General features: G+C 47.2%; 1 protein-coding gene across 3 annotated transcripts in view; it reads left to right on the top strand.

Moving 5' to 3' along the window:
- Positions 1-7908, top strand: part of CLPB (ClpB family mitochondrial disaggregase) — a 143259-nt gene extending 135351 nt beyond the window's left edge. For all 3 annotated transcript variants that reach the window (XM_054440799.2, XM_054440797.2, XM_054440801.2), the window contains 5 exons: positions 5558-5714; positions 6523-6596; positions 6772-6891; positions 7090-7194; positions 7602-7908. In XM_054440799.2, coding sequence (XP_054296774.1) covers positions 5558-5714; positions 6523-6596; positions 6772-6891; positions 7090-7194; positions 7602-7850 — 705 coding nt within the window. In that variant the 3' untranslated portion in view covers positions 7851-7908. The remainder of the gene's footprint in view (positions 1-5557; positions 5715-6522; positions 6597-6771; positions 6892-7089; positions 7195-7601) is intronic.
- Positions 7909-18452: the final 10544 nt, after the last annotated feature.

The raw sequence follows: 18452 nt of genomic DNA, 5'->3' as shown, positions 1-18452 counted from the left end.
AGCCTTTCTCTTCTGAGAATCTGAGGGTTCTCACAGACGGTCCAGTTCCCCTGCTCGTAGGGGTAAGTTCTAAATGGAGAGAAGAGCTTACTTCTATCCAGTACCTTCTGTGTACTAGACCTGTACTAAAGACGTTACAGCCATTATCACTAATCCTCACAAGGTAGGTAGAAAAATTCCTAACAGGCAAGGGAGAAATTAGCTCATTTTTTACAGATGAAGAAACTGAGGTTCAGAGAGGTTATAAAAGACATGCCTAAGGCCACAGCTGCTGTGTAAAGAGCCAAGATTGGGCTGCAAATATGTCTGATCCCAGAGCCCCAATTCTCCCCCCATACCACTGTTTACCTTGAACCAGGCGAGGAATTGCTTACGATCACGGAAGAAGATGACTTCCACCTTTTCAGGGGCTCTGCTCCATCAAGAGAGCATGAGGAGCCAAGGACTGAACCGGGGATGAGGCCTCTCTTCTCCCATGCAGGGACTATATTATCCAGCACCTGGCCATGAGTCCAGCTCACCTTTCTACCTAGCCTTCTGCAGCCCCAGGAAAATAGGAAGGTGGTTTGCTTCCCATGTCATAGGAGGCCACAGGGAGGGGACTCCTCCAGACCGAACAGCACATCAGGTACCAAGCCAGGAAGAACCCAGATCCAGATCTCCTACCAGCTGTTCACTGCCTTCCCCACCTGGCCCAGCCTCCTTGCCCCTGCCCGTTTTGTTCTATCTTCCTAGCCCTTCAGCTGCTCCCTGCCCCTGAACCTCCTGCTGAGGAAGAAGAGACCAGTCCTTCAGAGGTCACATACTCAGTTACTCACATGTGTACACTGAGGCCTCTACTCCATTCCAGCCTCTTGATGGGATTCAAGTGCCCAGCTATGGCCAGACCCGAATGTGCCCTCTGGGAGCTCTCTGCCTGGTAGACAGGTAGAAAGGAGACATGGTAGTAGCTGGCATTTTGCATTTTATGTGCCATTCGCTGTCTTCAGAGGCTTATGTGTATCAATTTAACCCTTTCAACAACCCTCCAAAGCTAGCTATTATTACGGCCTCCATTGAACACATGTGGAAACTGAAGCAAAGTAATATTAAGTCATTCACCTGTGGTCATGCAGCTGGGGAGAGAGAATCAAGGATTCAAACCCAGGCAGCCCAGTTCTAGATCCTGCAGCTTGAATGACCACCATGCAGCTAGGGCCAAAAGAGCGAGGTCCGTCTCAGTGAAGCACTCAAGGGACGGGACCATGCTGCTCAGGGAAGGTGAGCATCGCGGCCTGTTTGATCTCTGGCCTCCCTGGAGAGGCACCTCTGATGGCGTTCTTGGCCCAAAAAGACAGAAGGCAACTGCTGACTTAAGTACAACCAGCCCTACATGGAAGCCCTGTCTCCCCCTCCTCCGTCACTTCACTCCACTGACTGCCTTTTAGGGGTTGATAGGAATTCCTTCCTGCAGCTGTTGTCACCCCTTCCCCCAGCCCCAGCCTACTATAGTTTCTGATGCTCTTGGTTCCATTGACCACAGCTGCCATCCAGGTTTATTCGATTTAGGCTCTTTGAGGATGGGCCCTTGTCATGTTCACTTGAACCATTCCCAGAGCCCACAAAGTCAGGGGAAATGTTGTATTGACTAATTTAATTCAACAGTAGTTTAGCAAACCTTCAAAGGGTTAGTAAGTGCTAGGTGAACAGAGTGGAGGGCCTGGCAGTAGAAACCTAATGTGCAAAAGTACAGGGCATGAAACAGCCTGGCATGCTTAGGGAACTGCAGCTGGTCAGTACTGCTCGATTGCAGAGGGAAAACAAGGACAGAGTGGTAGAGACAAGGTAGGTAAGGTAAACAGGGCCCAGTTAAAATTCCAGGCACAGAAGTTTGCATTTCTCTGGTAGAGAGTAAGGAGCCTTTGAAAGACTTTAAGCAAGAAAGAAACAGTCAAATTTTCACTTTACAAAGATGCCGTGGGCAGCTGTGTAAAGAATGGATGAGAAGGGAGAGGGTCATTAACAAGGAGACTGCTGGGGAGCCCAAGCTAGAGCTGGGGAGGCCATGAGCTGGAGAAACTACTAGAAGGTTGACTGAGGAGAGAAGGAGGAGCCAAGGGTTGCCAGTTGGCTGCTGCCAGTTGGCCATCAGCTAAGGCGGCAAACACAGTGGGAAGCAGCAGATTGGAGAGGAAGGTGAGGCACTGAGATGTGGAAATGTTGAAGGTGAGATGCCTGAGGGACATCCAGATGGAGATGGCCAAGAGGCCGTTCATCAGTTTTATGGGTCAGGAGTTTAGGAAAGGTCTGACTGAAAATAGCAGTTCAGGAATCCTTCAGCCCAGAGAGGTTAACGGAAGCCACAGGAATGGATGAGGTCTGTAACCCAGGGAATGTATAATGTGCAGAGAAAAGAGGGGTATACACAGAGCCTTGGGACCTATCAGGGAAGTCAAGACAGACTCGCCAGAGAAGTAGGAGGCAAACCAGGCCAGGCACGGTGGGTCATACCTGTAATCCCAGCACTTTGGAAGGCCGAGGTGGGCAGATCACTTGAACTCAGGGGTTCGAGACCAGCTTGGGCAACATGGCGAAACCTTGTCTCTATAAAAAATACAAAAATCAGCTGGGCATAGTGACGTGTGCCTGTAGTCCTCACTACTCAGGAGGCTGAGGTGGGAGGATGGCTTGAGCCTCAGAGGCGGAGGTTGCAGTGAGCAGAGATTGCACCACTGCACTCCAACCTGGACAACAGAGCCAGACCCTGTCTCAAAAACAAAAAAGAGCAAACCAAAAGAATGTGGCTCATTCATTTATTCATGAGGCACTGTGTGGGGTAGAGGGGACACTGACAAAACAGATGCAGCCCTGGCCTCGGCGTGACCAGTGAGTGCAGAGACAGGCAGCTAAAAAGTAGTTCAGTCCACTGTGGTCGGTGCTGCACTAGGGACAAGCAGCAAGTGCCAGGAGTTGTAGGGGCACCTAATCCAGGCTGGAAGTGTGAGGGAAGCACCCTCATCCCTACCCAGTCCAGTTCTCCCAAGCCTGGGCCCAGAAAAGTAAGAACCCTATTGCTGTCATCAAAACCAAGCAGGACTAATGCTGGCCACTTACAGGTGACCCCAGGGCAGAAGTCCCAGAAAGAGACTAGTCCCCAGAGAGCCCAGCCCCCACTCCTCCCACCAAGGAGTCATATGTGAGACAGTGGGAAAGCAGCCCCATAACCCTGGGGTGAGCATTCAAGCCCCACCCAAGATGTGCACGCTCTGGTTGTTAGAGGGGAGGTGAGGCACGGACAACTTCCTGTTTGAGACACATCTTTATGGCTAAGGAAACTGAGGAGGAGACATGAGCACTGAAAGTCCCCTTTGGGTCAGTTGTGCACTGCACCTGCTCCCCTCACCCACCTGGGACCCATCCTCAGGCCCAGTTATGAGCAGAGCTTTGATCTCTTAGAATGAAATTGCTGCTAGGTTATTGCTCTGGCCAGTATAGCAGTGTGTGAACCCAGTCCTTGGGAATGAACTCTGCAAAGTGAGTATGGAACACACACAGTGTCATATGCACATGCTTGGACATGTCACACACACACACACCTGGTCCCCAAAACTAGAACTGCCCTCAGTGGATCTGTTAGATTAGAACCCATAAGCAGTGGGGTAAGAGTGAAAAGCTGCTGGTAAAAGCTCAAGGACATCCGCTTGCATCCTTGCTTCCCTTTTCCTGCCCCAAGGCAGGGACAGCAGAGTGACCAGCTCCAGGATGTGGATTACCAGGCCCCTTGTGTATAGACCCTTTAGGAATTAACAGTTTCTCAGAGGCCTGTGCCAAGGTCCAATGGAAAGCAAGGCTGGAAACTACACCCAGCATGCAGTAAGCTAGCTCGGTTGATGCACAATCCTTTCTCCTTTGCTCCTAAGGAGCAGGACTGGGTTTACCATTACACTGGCTTTAGAAGCAAGGGCTAACCCTGAAGCTCGGGCAGGGCCCAGCATCCCTGGCTCAGGCAGGAGCCAACAGGCTGAGGTCAGTGATGTATATCCCCAGAGCCACGGTTTCTGGCTTGGCGGGAGCTGTGCTTTCTCTGCTTCCCGAAAGAAATCTCAGGCAGATCTCCTCCCCTAGCACCTGTCCCAGTTGCATCTCTCCAGTGAGGATCAAACTGAATTTGGCAGAATTCTGAGAAAATTCTGTTGAAGGAAAGAAAATAGCATGAGGCCTCATTCATCCAGCACCGTTGGTCTGACCTCTGTAGCCTGGTGCAGAGGAAGGGCATGGGCTCTGAGGCCAGACAGTTCAAGTCTCGCCTCTACTGTATCCTAGCTGTGAAACCTCGAACAAGTTACTGATCCTCTCTGAGCCTCAGTTTCTTTGTAGGGGTCCTAACTGCACCTACCTCCAAGGGTGGATGTGAAGATTCCAGCCTCCAGCAAGCAGGTGTCAAACACCTACTCTGTACCAGACGCTGTTCTGGGACACAGTGATGAACAAGACCCAGCCTCTGCTGTCAAGGAGCCACTTTCCTAGTAGAAGGAGTGGGGTTGTACACAAAAAGCACTAAGCAGAGCATCTGTGATGAAAGTAGAAGTCCCTGTCCATGTTCGGCATTGTCACTCTATTGCTTGCTCTCAAGGAGTCCCTGATCATTGCTTTTGTTATAAATGATATAAAGTGCTGTTGTACGGTCATGCCCTTGAGGTTCGCTGAGTGAGCGGGGCTCTGTACCCTTCGACTGATTGGTCCCAGAACGCTGTACTTTTATCATTCTTCTGTCTCTGCCCTCTACTGTTTGCTCCTTTTCTCCTTCTTTGGTGCATCTTTCTCCAGTATAGATGCCTCCTTTGTCCCTTCTAGAAAGAGCTGAAGATTCCAAGGAAACTTCCTAAGGTGGTTAAAGAAGCAATCTCATTTTTTATCCCTGTTAGGCCAGGTGGCAGCTCCAAAGATAAGAGATTGTCCTGTTTCAATTCATTATATATCACCTACTACAGTAATAATAGCTCTGAACATTTGAACAGCATGGTTTACTAAGAATTTTCACCGGATAACCACATCTAGTCCTCACAGTAGCCATGTAAAGTACCCTCCTCTGAATTCCTGCAGCATGCTGGGCTTCCCTTTATCATCATACTTAACATATTGGATGGTCAGTGCTTGTTTCCTGTATCTCACTGCTTCTCTATACTGGGAGCATGTTGAAGGCTCAGTGGAACCCCAGTACCCCACCACAGAGCCTGGCCCACAGCGGGCCTCCAAAAAATGTGTTGGTTGCACAAATGGATGGCTAACTGTGACTGACTTCTGGATGCCAGGGGTAGTTGGGTGCCCCAAGAGATGCCAGAGAGCAACTCTGGAGGCACTCAGTAGGGAGAGCAGTTGCAGCGCAGGGCGGTGAGCACAGCAGCCAGGTGCAAGTCTAGTGCTCGGAGAACCCAGAGGAGGAAGCAGCTGGCTGCTGGGGCTGGAGGGAGACACAGGGCTCTGGGGAGGCCTCCTGAAGAAGGTGAGAACTGAGAGTGCTAAGGCCTGCCCAGGCACATAGCTCCCTGACTGTACACTCCCTTCCTTCCCTTCCCAGGGCCGGCTGACAGATGGAAAAGGGAAGACCATTGATTGCAAGGACGCCATCTTCATCATGACCTCCAATGTGGCCAGCGACGAGATCGCACAGCACGCGCTGCAGCTGAGGCAGGAAGCTTTGGAGATGAGCCGTAACCGTATTGCCGAAAACCTGGGTATGGCGGCTGACCTGAGCAGCCTGGGCCAGTGACCAGGCCACCAGCCTATCTCCTGGGGAAGGATGGGATTGGGGCCCTGGGCCCAGGTGAAGGTTCTAGTGGGCAGCTCTGTCCCTAGCTGACACTGAGCAGGTATCAGGCACCATACCAAGTAGTGGTGGTTGAGACAAAAGAGACAGAGGCCCCACTTCTTCAAGAAAGCCTCAAGTCTGTTGGGTGATAAGAGGGCTCCAGGCAGGAATGGACAGAGCTACACCAGGGTGGGGGGCCAGAAGCTGCTCAGTGTCTTAGGGGACTGAGGAGACGCACATGCAACAGATACAGATGCTTTGGTGCAAGAAGGGGACAGCAGATCGAAAACTCTATGGCAGTGGACACAGCCTTGTTCACCCAGGGCAGCTTCCTGCATAGGTGGGCCGTGGAGAGTGCTGAAAAAAAGGAGCACATCCGGCAGGAAGCTGTGTCTGTCACCTTTTCCACTCAAGAGCGAGCCCTGCAGCCCCCTTCCTCCAGGTCAGGACTCAAGTCTTAATCCTGACGTTTCCTCTCCTCTCTCCTCTCCCTCCCTCACACAACTCCCACCCTGAGGAACCGCAGACTTCGTACACTTGAGAGCTGGAAAGGCCTCAGAAAGTGCCTGGTCAGAGGAGGAGACCAGGCTGAAGCCCAGAGAGCCTTAGACCTTGACCAGGACCACACAGACGGACAGGACCAGGGCTCTTTCCATGGGCAGGCCAAGGGGCAGGCACAGCCCCCAAAGTTCCCTGAATGTGGGGAATAAGCAGTTTATGATTCTTCTCCACAGGGGATGTCCAGATAAGTGACAAGATCACCATCTCAAAGAACTTCAAGGAGAATGTGATTCGCCCTATCCTGAAAGTAAGAGGTCTTTCTTGGCACTTCCTGCTGGAGCCTAAGGTTGGGGGAGGGTGATCTTAGCCATCTTAAAGATCTGGAAGCCCCATAATTTCCCCGATCTTCCCCTGGTGTCTGGTAATTTCCCTATCCCCCTCGGGGTCACTGAGCTCATCCCACCCCTAACCTGGCCCTTCAGGCTCACTTCCGGAGGGATGAGTTTCTGGGACGGATCAATGAGATCGTCTACTTCCTCCCCTTCTGCCACTCGGAGCTCATCCAACTCGTCAACAAGGAACTAAACTTCTGGGCCAAGAGAGTAAGAGGGAACTGCCCATGGGTGGGGGCGGGATAGCCAGCCACTGGAAATCTGGAACACTGGACTGGGGGCACCCCCACACACACAGAAGGTGGAGCACAGTGGTGTGGGGCCAGTGGCCCTGGCCTCATGCCAGAGTGGCAAGAGATGGAAAGCAGTGGGCCACATGCAGGCATGCTTCTATCTGACCCATCTCAGGCCAAGCAAAGGCACAACATCACGCTGCTCTGGGACCGCGAGGTGGCAGACGTGCTGGTTGACGGCTACAATGTGCACTATGGCGCCCGCTCCATCAAACATGAGGTGAGCACAGGAGCCTGAGAAATGAGGCGCCTCCACACCTCCCTCCCCAGGGCCCCCCAGACCCAGTCCCTGAGCTCTCAGCCTGCCTGCCTATAGCTTGGTTGCTGGAATTATTCACACCCAGAGCGGATGCTCATTCAGAACCATAAACACGTGATCACCAAGTAAAACCCCTGCTGGAGGGTAGCCAAGTATGAACCCCACTAGGACCAGGGAACTGGGCTGGGAGCCTCAGAAACTGAGCGCAGTCCTGCGAGCTAGCTGTTATTAGCCCCAATTGGCAAATGAGAAAGCTGAGGCTCAGGCTCAAAGGAGGTCTCTGAGTTGCCCTACCAGTAAGTGATGGAGGCCGGCCTCCAGGCTGGGTCCAGGCCGAGGGAGTGACCACTTCACCTCCCCACCCACAGGTAGAGCGCCGTGTGGTGAACCAGCTGGCAGCAGCCTACGAGCAGGACCTGCTGCCAGGGGGCTGTACTTTGCGCATCACGGTGGAGGACTCAGACAAGCAGCTACTCAAAAGCCCAGAACTGCCCTCACCCCAGGCTGAGAAGCGCCTCCCCAAGCTGCGTCTGGAGATCATAGACAAGGACAGCAAGACTCGCAAACTGGACATCCGGGCACCACTGCACCCTGAGAAGGTGTGCAACACCATCTAGCAGCCACCTGCCTGCTCCTATGTGCCCTCACCATCCAATAAAGGCCCCTTGGCTGTGGCATGGCGACTGACTTACCTTCCCCTCATGCCTCTCCCGTCTCTACCCAGTCTCAGGCCTGCTTACCTCCTCACAGCCCGTGAAGACCCCTTCTCAGCCCCAAAACCTGAAGGAGGAATTTTGCCCTACTCTGGCCCCTTTGTTGTGGGCCCATAACCTGCTAACAAGCCTTCAGGAGAAGAGCTGCCTTTCCACCCCCTTCAAGGCAAGGAGGGATAGAAGTCCCTTATTTCCTTCAGAATGATCCCCATCCACCATAGTCGCCAGACTTTCTCATGTTCCCAGGAAGCTCAGAAGTATGGCAGCTAAGAACACAGCTGGCTGGAAGAAGACAGGGACCAGACTGAACTGCCACCCTCTGCCAGTCCTCATGCAACTCAGTCCCCAGAATGGCTCCACTGGGAGTGGAGGAAGAGCTCAGACGCCCAGGCGCAGATGGTTCTGCAATTTAGTCTGTAGCCTCCTCATTCCCTACCCTAAAATTCTAAGGGGAAGGGACCCATAGAAGCTTGCCTGTTTCCGCTACTATATTATGTCCACTGTTCCTCCTCACCCCATGTCCTGGGGTCAGGCCAGACCATGTTTCTTCAGCCTTGGGGACTAGGCCAGTGTTGGGCACCTCCAGGAGGAGGCCTGACTGGTTCATTACCCCGCCCTACTCAGACTGAGCAGCAGTCCCAGATAACCAAGCGGGCTCAGCTCTGTGGGGGCCTCCTTCAAAAGACTAACATCGCAGACATTAGGAAGCTGTAGGGAGAAAGATCATGGGTTTGCCCTCTGCCCGCATGGCCATGGAGTCGGCCTCAGCCCTGTCTGTACTGCTCGTCTAGCTAAACGAGCCTGGCATAAACATGCAGTTTATTCAGTCTGCATGTTAGTCACAAAGCAGAGGGTCTGGACACCGTCCCCCAAGGGCATTTCACAGACCAGCCAATGTTTCAAGCCCACCTTAGCCAGGCACAGCAAGGCCTGGTGCATCCTTGGGCACCATCTACAGTAGCCACTGCTGATAAGCACTCCACCCACCTTCCCCCACAGGCCCTTCATGGAACCCTCACGTAGTGTTAGCTAGTCTTTCAGGAAGCAGAGAATGGGGCCAGGAATCAAAGTCCCTTGGGTAATGGAAGCATGTCCTAACAGTATGGTGGGTATGAGGCAGTCAGAATCCAGGGTGTGGGCTCCAGCAGATGCTTGGATCACTCTCTACCCCTCAGGGGCTGCTGCTGCTGTTGCCCTACGTCACTGACTGCTTTTCTTTTTCTTTTTTTGTTTTGTTTTTTGAGACAGTCCTGCTCTTTCCCCCAGGCTGGAGTGCAGTGGCGCTATCTTGGCTAAATGCAAGCTCCGCCTCCCAGGTTCACGCCATTCTCCTGCCTCAGCCTCCCGAGTAGCTGGGACTACAGGTGCCTGCCACTACGCCCGGCTACTTTTTTGTATTTTTAGTAGAGACAGGGTTTCACCATGTTAGCCAGGATGGTCTCGATCTCCTGACCTTGTGATCTGCCTGCCTCGGCCTCCCAAAGTGCTGGGATTACAGGCGTGAGCCACCGCACCCAGCCTGCTTTTCATTGTTTTTTACTTTTCGTTTTGAAATAATTTTAGACTTAGAGAAAGTTGCAGAAATAGAAAATTCCCATGTACCTTTCATCTAGCTTCTCCCAATGATAACATCCTACAAAGCCATATTGTAGTTTATCAAAACCAGGAAATTGCCGGGTGTGGTGGCTCATGCCTGTAATTCCAGCACTTTGGGAGGCTGAGGCAGGCAGATCACCTGAGGTCAGGAGTTCGAGACCAGCCCGGCCAACATGAGGTCAGGAGTTCGAGACCAACCCTGTCTCTACTAAAAATACAAAAATTAGCCAGGCCTGCTGGTGCTCACCTGTAATCCCAGCTACTTGGGAGGCTGGGACAGGAGAATCACTTGAGCCCAGGAGGCGGAGGTTGCAGTGAGCTGAAATCACGCCACTACACTCCAGCCTGGGCAACAGAGTGAGACTCCGTCTCAAAAAAGAAAACCAGGAAGTTAACATTGATAAACTACTACTAACTAATCTACGGACATTCAAATTTTGCCAGTTTTCCCGATGATGTCCTTTTTCTGGTCCAGGGTCCCACATTGCATTTTGTTGTCGTGTTTCCTTCATCTCTGTCAGCCTGTGACAGTTTCTCAGTCTTTCATGACCTTGACACTTTGGAAGAGTCCAGGCCAGTTATTTTATAGAATATTTCCCAGCTTTAGTTTGTTTAATGTTTTTACATGATATGATTGAGGATCTGCATTTTTGGCAAGACAACCACAGAAGTGATACTGTGCCATTCTTAGTGCCTCCTAGCGGAGGGTGGTGGTAACTTTGTGTTTTGTTTTGTTTTTTGTTTTTGTTTTTGTTTTTTTGAGACAGAGTCCCGTTCTGTTGCCCAGGATGGAGTGCAGTGGCGCAATCTCGGCTCACTGCAACCTCTGCCTCCTGGGTTCAAAGTGATTCTCCTGCCTCAGCCTCCTGAGTAGCTGGGATTACAGGTGCCCGCCACCACACCCAGCTAATTTTTGTATTTTTAGTAGAGAAAGGTTTTCACCGTGTTGGCCAGGCTGGTGTTGAACTCCTGACCTCAGGTGATCCGCCCACCTTGGCCTCCCAAAGTGCTGGGATTACCGGCGTGAGCCACCGCCGCCCAGCCTAGGTGGTGGTAACTTTGATCACATGGCTAAGGTGGTGTGTGCCAGGTTTCTCTACTGTAAAATTAGGAATTTTCCCTTTGAAATTAACAAGAATCTTCCACTTTGAAGCTGTGTGAATGTCTTATTTATCCTTAAAATTTTGCCTACTGATTTTCATTTCCATCATCAATGATTCTTGCTTATAACAGGTATTAATGTTATGCTTTCCTAATGGTGACTTTGTTTCATTATTTTACCTGTATTTATTAATTGGTATTCTGCTATAAGGAAGAGCTGTCCCTTTTCCCCGTTTATTTATTTGATAATTTATATCAGTATGAATGAATGGATATCTGTTTTATTCTACAGGCTACAATCTAATGCTAATAGTTTATTTTGTTGCTCAAATTGGCTCAGATTTGGCCAGTGAGAACTCATTGAAGTTGGCACTGTGTTGTTTCAACATTGCCCCTGTCACTTTTTAAGCATTTTCTGGCACCACAAGATGTTTCAGGCTTCCTCACATTTTCCCTATATCAGCCCTGACATCAGTCATTCTCTAAGAAGCTCCCAGTTCCTTTTATTCCAGAAAAAAGGAACTTAGAAACCAAGTTGTTTTTTGGTACCACTGGAAACCAAGATCTGGACACAATATATACTCCTGGCAAGAGTATCATTGGCGGAGTGGCATTGCTTGTAGGCCTGCTCAGCAGACAGAGCTAGAAAACATATATGTATATATGTTAAAGCAATACAAGCACCTGAATTTATTATTCTATCCATCTGTATGTTATTAAAAACCATGAGCCAGGTATGGTGGCTCATGCCTGTATCCCAGGACTTTGGGAGGCCAAAGTGGGAGGATCACTTGAGCCCAGGAGTTCAAGACCAGCCTGGGCATCATAGCAAGACCTCATCCTCCAAAGATTTAAAAAATAAAAATTAGCCAGGTATGGTGGTGCATTCCTGTAATCCTGGCTACGTAGGAGGCTGAGGCAGGAGGATCGCTTGAGTTCAGAAGGTTGAAGCTGTAGTGAACTGTGATTGTACCACTGCACTGCAGCCTGAGTGACAGAGCAAGACTCCGTTTCATATTTTTAAAAATAAATAAAAATCATGAGTTTAGATACGGTTTTAATTCAATACCATAGGGTTTGTGACTGCCATTTTTATAATCTTACTATTCTTTTTCTGCTTTTTCTCCTGCTATTTCTGTTTCTGCTCCTTTCTATTTGATGTCTAGACTTCCCATAGAGGCTCTAGTTAAGTCAGCTAGTAACCATCCTGTGTGCAGTATTCCTACTAGATAGAGGTCTTATGCCCGGCTGTCAGTCCGTTGGTTCAGTTAACTGTGGCCAGGAATACTAGGCATATAACTCAAAATTAGATAACTTTTATACAAGAAAATCCAATGGCCACCTTCCTGAGAATAGGATAAGGAGACGGGGTAGAACCTTAGATTCTAAGGAACCTAATTAAGAATCACTTCTGGCCGGGCATGGTGGCTCATGCCTGTAATCCCAACACTCTGGGAGGCCATGTAGGGGCAGATCACGAGATCAAGAGATTGAGACCATCCTGAACAACATAGTGAAACTCCATCTCTACTAAAAATACAAAAATTAGCTAGGCATGGTGGCGGGCGCCTGTAGTCTCAGCTACTCGGGAGGCTGAGGCAGGAGAATTACTTGAACCCGGGAGGTGGAGGTTGCAGTGCGCCGAAATTGCGCCACTGCACTCCAGCCTGGTGACAGAGCGAGACTCCGTCTCAAAAAAAAAAAAAAAAAAAAAAAAAAGAATGACTTCTTCCAGAGATTCTCTGCCAGAACTCCTAGGTGGTGTTGGACCCGTATCTTTTACTTCCATAGCATCCCAGGCAACACTCAGCTCACTTGTGCTACTTGTTCTGTGTCTTCATCACTAGAATGTAAGTTCTAAGAGGGCAGATACCCAGCTGTTCAGCCATTCATAGAACCTGGCACAGTGCAGGCATATGACAGATGTTCCTTTATTATTACACTTGGGTGAGTGGATGGGACCTGCAGCAAGTGCAGATCTTCTCAGTGGGCCCTGGAACAGAAAAGTATTGTTTGTTTGCTCAGCATATTTTTATTTGTCCCATGTTGCTGTGGCCAGGATTCGAGCTCTGAGACAATGCAGCAAGGTGAGACCCAGATTTTTTTTGTTTTTGTTTTGTTTTGTTTTTTGAGACAGAGTCTTGCTCTGTCGCCCAGGCTGGAGTGCAGTGGTGCGATCTTGGCTCACTGCAACCTCCACCTCCAGTTCAAGCAGGTCTCATGCCTCAGCCTCCTCAGTAGCTGGGACTACAGGTGTACGCCACCATACCCAGCTAATTTTTTTTGTATTTTTAGTAAAGACGGGGTTTCACCATGTTTGCCAGGCTAGTCTCAAAATCCTGGTCTCAAGTGATCCACCCACCTTGGCCTCCCAAAGTGCTGAGATTACAAGCATCAACCACTGTGCCCGGCCCCAAATTCCTTATTAAGGATCCTAGAATACATGAGACCAGACTTGGAAATGAAAGTGTAACATGTTTATTGTTCAAAAAGAGAAACTCAAAGGTGTGTAGTGATTTTAAAATTTAGGGAAATTCCTCAGTATAGTGAAAAAAGAAAAAAAAATTTAGGAAAGAAACACACTTAAACCATAAAAAATAGAAAATGGACCAATAAAGATAAAAGCTAAACTTAACAAGGTAGGAAAAAGAAAAAGAATAAATTAAAAAATTCTTTGAATGCACCAATAAAATAGATAAAACTTCCTGAGCCTGATAAAAGGGGAAAGGAGCCAAAAAATAACAAAATTAGGCATGAGAAATTAGACATAACCATATATATTGAGGAACTGAGAATAATAGAACTCTATGGCAACAAATTTGAAATCAGAGCAAATGGATAATTTCCCAGCAAACACTGATCCTAGACATAGTTTGAATAGGCCAGTTGGTTACCCAAGAAGAAACTGGAAAGGTGGTTAAAATTTTATCCTTTTTCAGCACCATAAGATGGTGAAAAATAAAAAAAATTTTATCCTTGTAAAAGATTGTTGGCCAGGCATGGTGGTGGCCCACACCTGTAATCCTAGCACTTTGGAAGGCCAAGGCACTTGAGCCCGGGAGTTTGAGACCAGCCTGGGCAACATGGCAAGACCCCACCTCTACTAAAAATACCAAAATTAGCCAGGCATGATGGTGCTTGCCTGTAGTCACAGCTACTTGGGAGGCTGAGATGGGGAAGATTGTTTAAGCCCAGGAGGCAGAGGTTGCAGTGAGCCAAGACTGTGCCACTGCACTCCAGCCTGGGTGACAGAGCGAGACCCTGTCCCAAAAATAAAAAATTGTGTTTTTAATTAAACTTTTTAATTGAAAAATATATGGGAAATTGTACAAATCGCAAGTATGCAGCTCAGTGAATGATTACAAAGTAAACACACTCCTATAGCCATCACTCAACCCCCAAAATAGATGAATTTTAACTATTATCTAAGCTGCCATTGTACTCAAACCTGATAAAGTGCCAGAAAGAATGCTATAGCCTAATCTCACCTATGGCCATAGATGCAAAAATCCCAAATAAAATCAAGTTGAATTGCACACACTGATTACATAAGGTTTATTTTAGCAATGCAAGGCTCAGTGTCAGGAAATTTATTAATTTATTACATCAAGAACTTAAATGTTATTTAGATAACTCTAGAGAGTGCTAGTGGTGTAAATTTTCTCATTTGACAATTATACTATGATTACAGAAAAGAACGTCCTTGTTTTCAGAAAATGTAAGTATTTAGAGGTTAAAGGTAAACCTCTAATTTGGTTTGCCAGTATTTCAGAAAACACACACACACGGAATGATAAAGCAAAAAGTAAGGTGTTGGCAAGGCATGGTGGCTCACACCTGTAATTCCAACACTTTGGGAGGCCCAGGCAGGTGGATCACCTAGGTCTGGAGTTTGAGACCAGCCTGGACAACATGGTGAAACCCCTCTTTACTGCAAGTACAAAAATTAGCCGGACATAGTGGCACATGCCGGTAATTCCAGCTATTTGGGAGGCTGAGGCACAGGAATCCCTTGAACCTGGAGGCAGAGGTTGCAGTGAGCCTACATCACACCACTGCACTCCAGCCTGGATGACAGAGTGAGACTGTCTCTATAACAAACAAAAAAAAGATGTTAACATTTGGGAAATCTGAGGGAAGGATGTACATGAATTCTTTGTATTGTTTTTGCAACTTTTCTCTAAGTTTAAAGTTATTTCAGGCCAGGCATGGTAGTGCATGCCTGTATACCCAGCTACTCGAGGCTGAGGTGAAAGATTCCTTGAGTCTAGGAGTATGAGGTTACAGTGAGCTATGATCATGCCACTGTACTCCAGGCTGGGTGGCAGAGTGACACCCTATCTCTTAAAAACAACAACAACAACAACAACAACAAAAACAAACAGGTGCAGTAGCTCACACCTGTAATCCCAACACTAAGAACACTGAGGGGTCAAGGCAGGTGGACTGCTTGAGCCCAGGAGTTCAAGACCAGCCTGAGCAACATGGTGAAACCTCATCTCCGCAAAAAATTAGCTGGGTGTGGTGGCATCCACCTGTGGTCTCAGCTACTTGGGAGGCTGAGGTGGGAATGTCACTTGAGCTCGGGAGGTGGAGGTTGCTGTGAGATGAGATTGTGCCACTGCACTCCAGCCTATCTCCAAAAAAAAAAGGCTATAGTAAAAGCCTATTAGCATGGATAAGTGTCTGAATAAAAGATAACTGTACAAAAATCAATTGTTTTTTCTGTATTCTAGCAATAATCAACTAGAAACAGTATCAAAAGAAAAACATTCCATTTACAATTGCAACAAATAGGTATATATATATTTGCTCATCTATACATAACCTATTTCTGGAAGGGAGCAGAACTGGCATTTCAGGGACAGCAATGGAAGGGGAACATTGCTATGTTATTTTAAATACTTTTTAGTAAGTTTGGAACCATATTAATGTATTACCCGTTCAAAATTATACTTAATACATTTAACAAGAAAATCATATTGAAGGGCATAAAAATAAGATCTGACAAGTGAAAAAACATCAAGTTTTAGAAAGGATGATTTAATAATACTAAAATATACATTTCTTAATATATAATTTAATGTAAACCTAATAAATAATTTAATACAAATCTAATTGACAGCACTTTTAATTAAATAATGTTAAGGTCATACTGCACTACTATGTCCAGAGGCGATGCTACATGGAGCTACTGTTTTCTGGGTCTAGCCTCTCAGGAAATAGTCATTACTACTTTTGCAATCCCATCTTGACAGTATGCAAAACTTAGGGAAATGTAAATTTATCCTTAACACACACCCTAAATACAATTATGAGAGAAAGGAAAGAGAAGGGTCATTGTCTGTGGCTGGAGTATAGTAGCTGTGTGTGAGCATGGAGAAGAGAGGAAATTGGTGGAAAATGAAGCTAGAGTGGCAAGTTTCCTGATTTCAAAGTGCCTTGAATGCCATGCTAAGGGAATGAAATGACCAGATTTGTGTTTTAAAAGACCCTCTGTTTGCATTGTGTAGAATGATTTGGGATGACTTCTGACCAACGTACAACAGATAGAGTAATTTCAGGCAAACTCTCTTCTACCCCAAACAGAAATATTTAATATATGTAATAAGACAAAAGTTTAATACACAACTAGACTTGAAACCAAGAATGGGAAATCCCAGCCGTGTGCAGTGGCTCATGCCTGTAATCCCAGCACTTTGGGAGGCCGAGGCAGGCAGATCACCTGAGGTCAGGAGTTCAACATCAGCCTGGCCAACATGGTGAAACCCTATCTCTACTAAAAATACAAAAATTAGCTGGGTGTGGTGGCATGTGCCTATAATCCCAGCTACTGGGGAGACTGAGGCAGGAGAATTGCTTGAACCAGGAGGCAGAGGTTGCAGTGAGCTGAGATCATGCCACTGCACTCCAGCCTGGGTGACAAAACGAGACTCCGTCTCAAAAAAAAAAAAAAAAAAAAAAAAAATTAAAATGTTCAGACATGGAGAGAAGACTAAAAACCATAAAGCAAGAAGAAACAGTAAGAAAAAATAGTAGGTATATATGAAAAAGAGGCTTCATTCTGAGTGATTTTCTCAGATTAATTTTCGTGTTTTATGCATTTCTACAATTTTTTCTAGTGTTGTGGTCCTAATTGACTTAGATATTAGATACTAGGAGTAATAAGGACTCATATTCTTAAAGGAGGAAGATTTGGGTCATCCACTGGACAACAAACCATAGTGGTCTAAGGAAGTGACACAGGCCAAGGGGAATATGGAATGGTTAGTCAGGGAGGGCAGTCACCAGTGTGACCCTCCAGAGTCAAGATCAGTTGCAGAGATAAGGAATATAGCCTCAACCACAATCCTGAAACCATTAGCCCACCATCCTCCTAAGAGTCTTCAAGTCTAATACCATCCCTCACAGATTCGTTATAGTAATCCCAAGAAGTCTGACCCTAACCTCAGTGGTCATCTACCACCACATCATCACATACTGCTTCCCTCTCCAGCCTTTCCACTGTGTCCTCCAGCACTTCCTTTCTAAAATCAGTAGATTTTTTTCTATATGCACCTTGTCTTTGGAATATTTGCTTCACTTCTTCACCTTAACCGTCCCCTAAAGACACAGCTTACTCTGGCTGTCCCCTAAGACTGCTTACCCTGTAGCCCTCTTAGGCAGAGGCTGCTTTCATTGTTAGACCCAGGAAGTGAGCCTCCACTGCTCCTCCTCAATTAGTTCTCATCCTTCCTCTCAGCTCTTTTGAATTCATCAGTTCGACTACACCAGCCTTTCTCTAATTGTCCTGCCTACTGATCTCCCAATCACTGTGTCACAGGGAATATTTTAGTACCTGTTTCACTTTCTCTCTTCCCCAGCACATGCCATCATTCTTGATGGCTTGAACCTTCCATGAATGACCTATCTAAAGCCCTGCTCTCCTCACATTTAGTGGTCTTTTTTCTGCCCCTGCCCACCTAAATCACCTATGTTATGGTCACAGTCTAAATTTCATCACAAGTAATTAAACTTCCTCCGAAGCCCCTATCCCTCTCTAGCCAATTATCTTTCATCCTCCAGTTCACTTATATGAACTGGAGAACATTCTGTGTGTAATTCTGTAACCTTATTGATACTTCTAGTCCATTAACCCCAACCTTCTTATTGCCCATCTGATCCCTCTTTCTCCAAGTCCACTTAAATCTCAGGGCCCATCATTATAATCTCTCTCTTCCAAATATTCTCAGAATCTTCAGACTTAACCCAACAACAATATAGATCTTCCCAAACCTGTATTTTCAAAAAAAAACTTCATGCTACGTAATGCCACCTATCCCTTGCACAGAGCAATTTACTCTTAAAAAGATAAACATAGCAAAGTCTCATCAGTTGCTACAACTTGTTCCATATCAAGGATCTCTGTGTGATGAGCATTCTTCCTCTGGTTCTATCATAACCCTATTTAGATATATTTTAACCTGTGGGCAAAATTGAGAAATTAACCAACACAATCTACATAAAATACTAGGGCAAAGCGAGGAAAAGGAAGGAAAAAAGAGAAAAAAGTATGACAGATTAAGCACTATATAGTACGCTCCCCACCTTAGACACCCACACACACACACACACAAAAAGAGTAAAATAATTTTTTAAAAGGTAAATACCCAGAGGATTCTGGGAAGATGCCAGAGTAGGAAGCATCAGGAATCTGTCTCCCCACCCAGACAATTACAGTGGCAGAATTTGTCTGATGTAACTATTTTGGAGCTCTGGAGTCTATTGGAGTCTTGCGACTTCCCAGGGAAGGCTTAGATGATAAATTGT

Source organism: Pongo pygmaeus, chromosome 9 (assembly GCF_028885625.2).
Source record: "Pongo pygmaeus isolate AG05252 chromosome 9, NHGRI_mPonPyg2-v2.0_pri, whole genome shotgun sequence".
NCBI lineage: Eukaryota > Metazoa > Chordata > Mammalia > Primates > Hominidae > Pongo > Pongo pygmaeus.
This window is presented reverse-complemented; position numbering and strand designations above follow the sequence as displayed.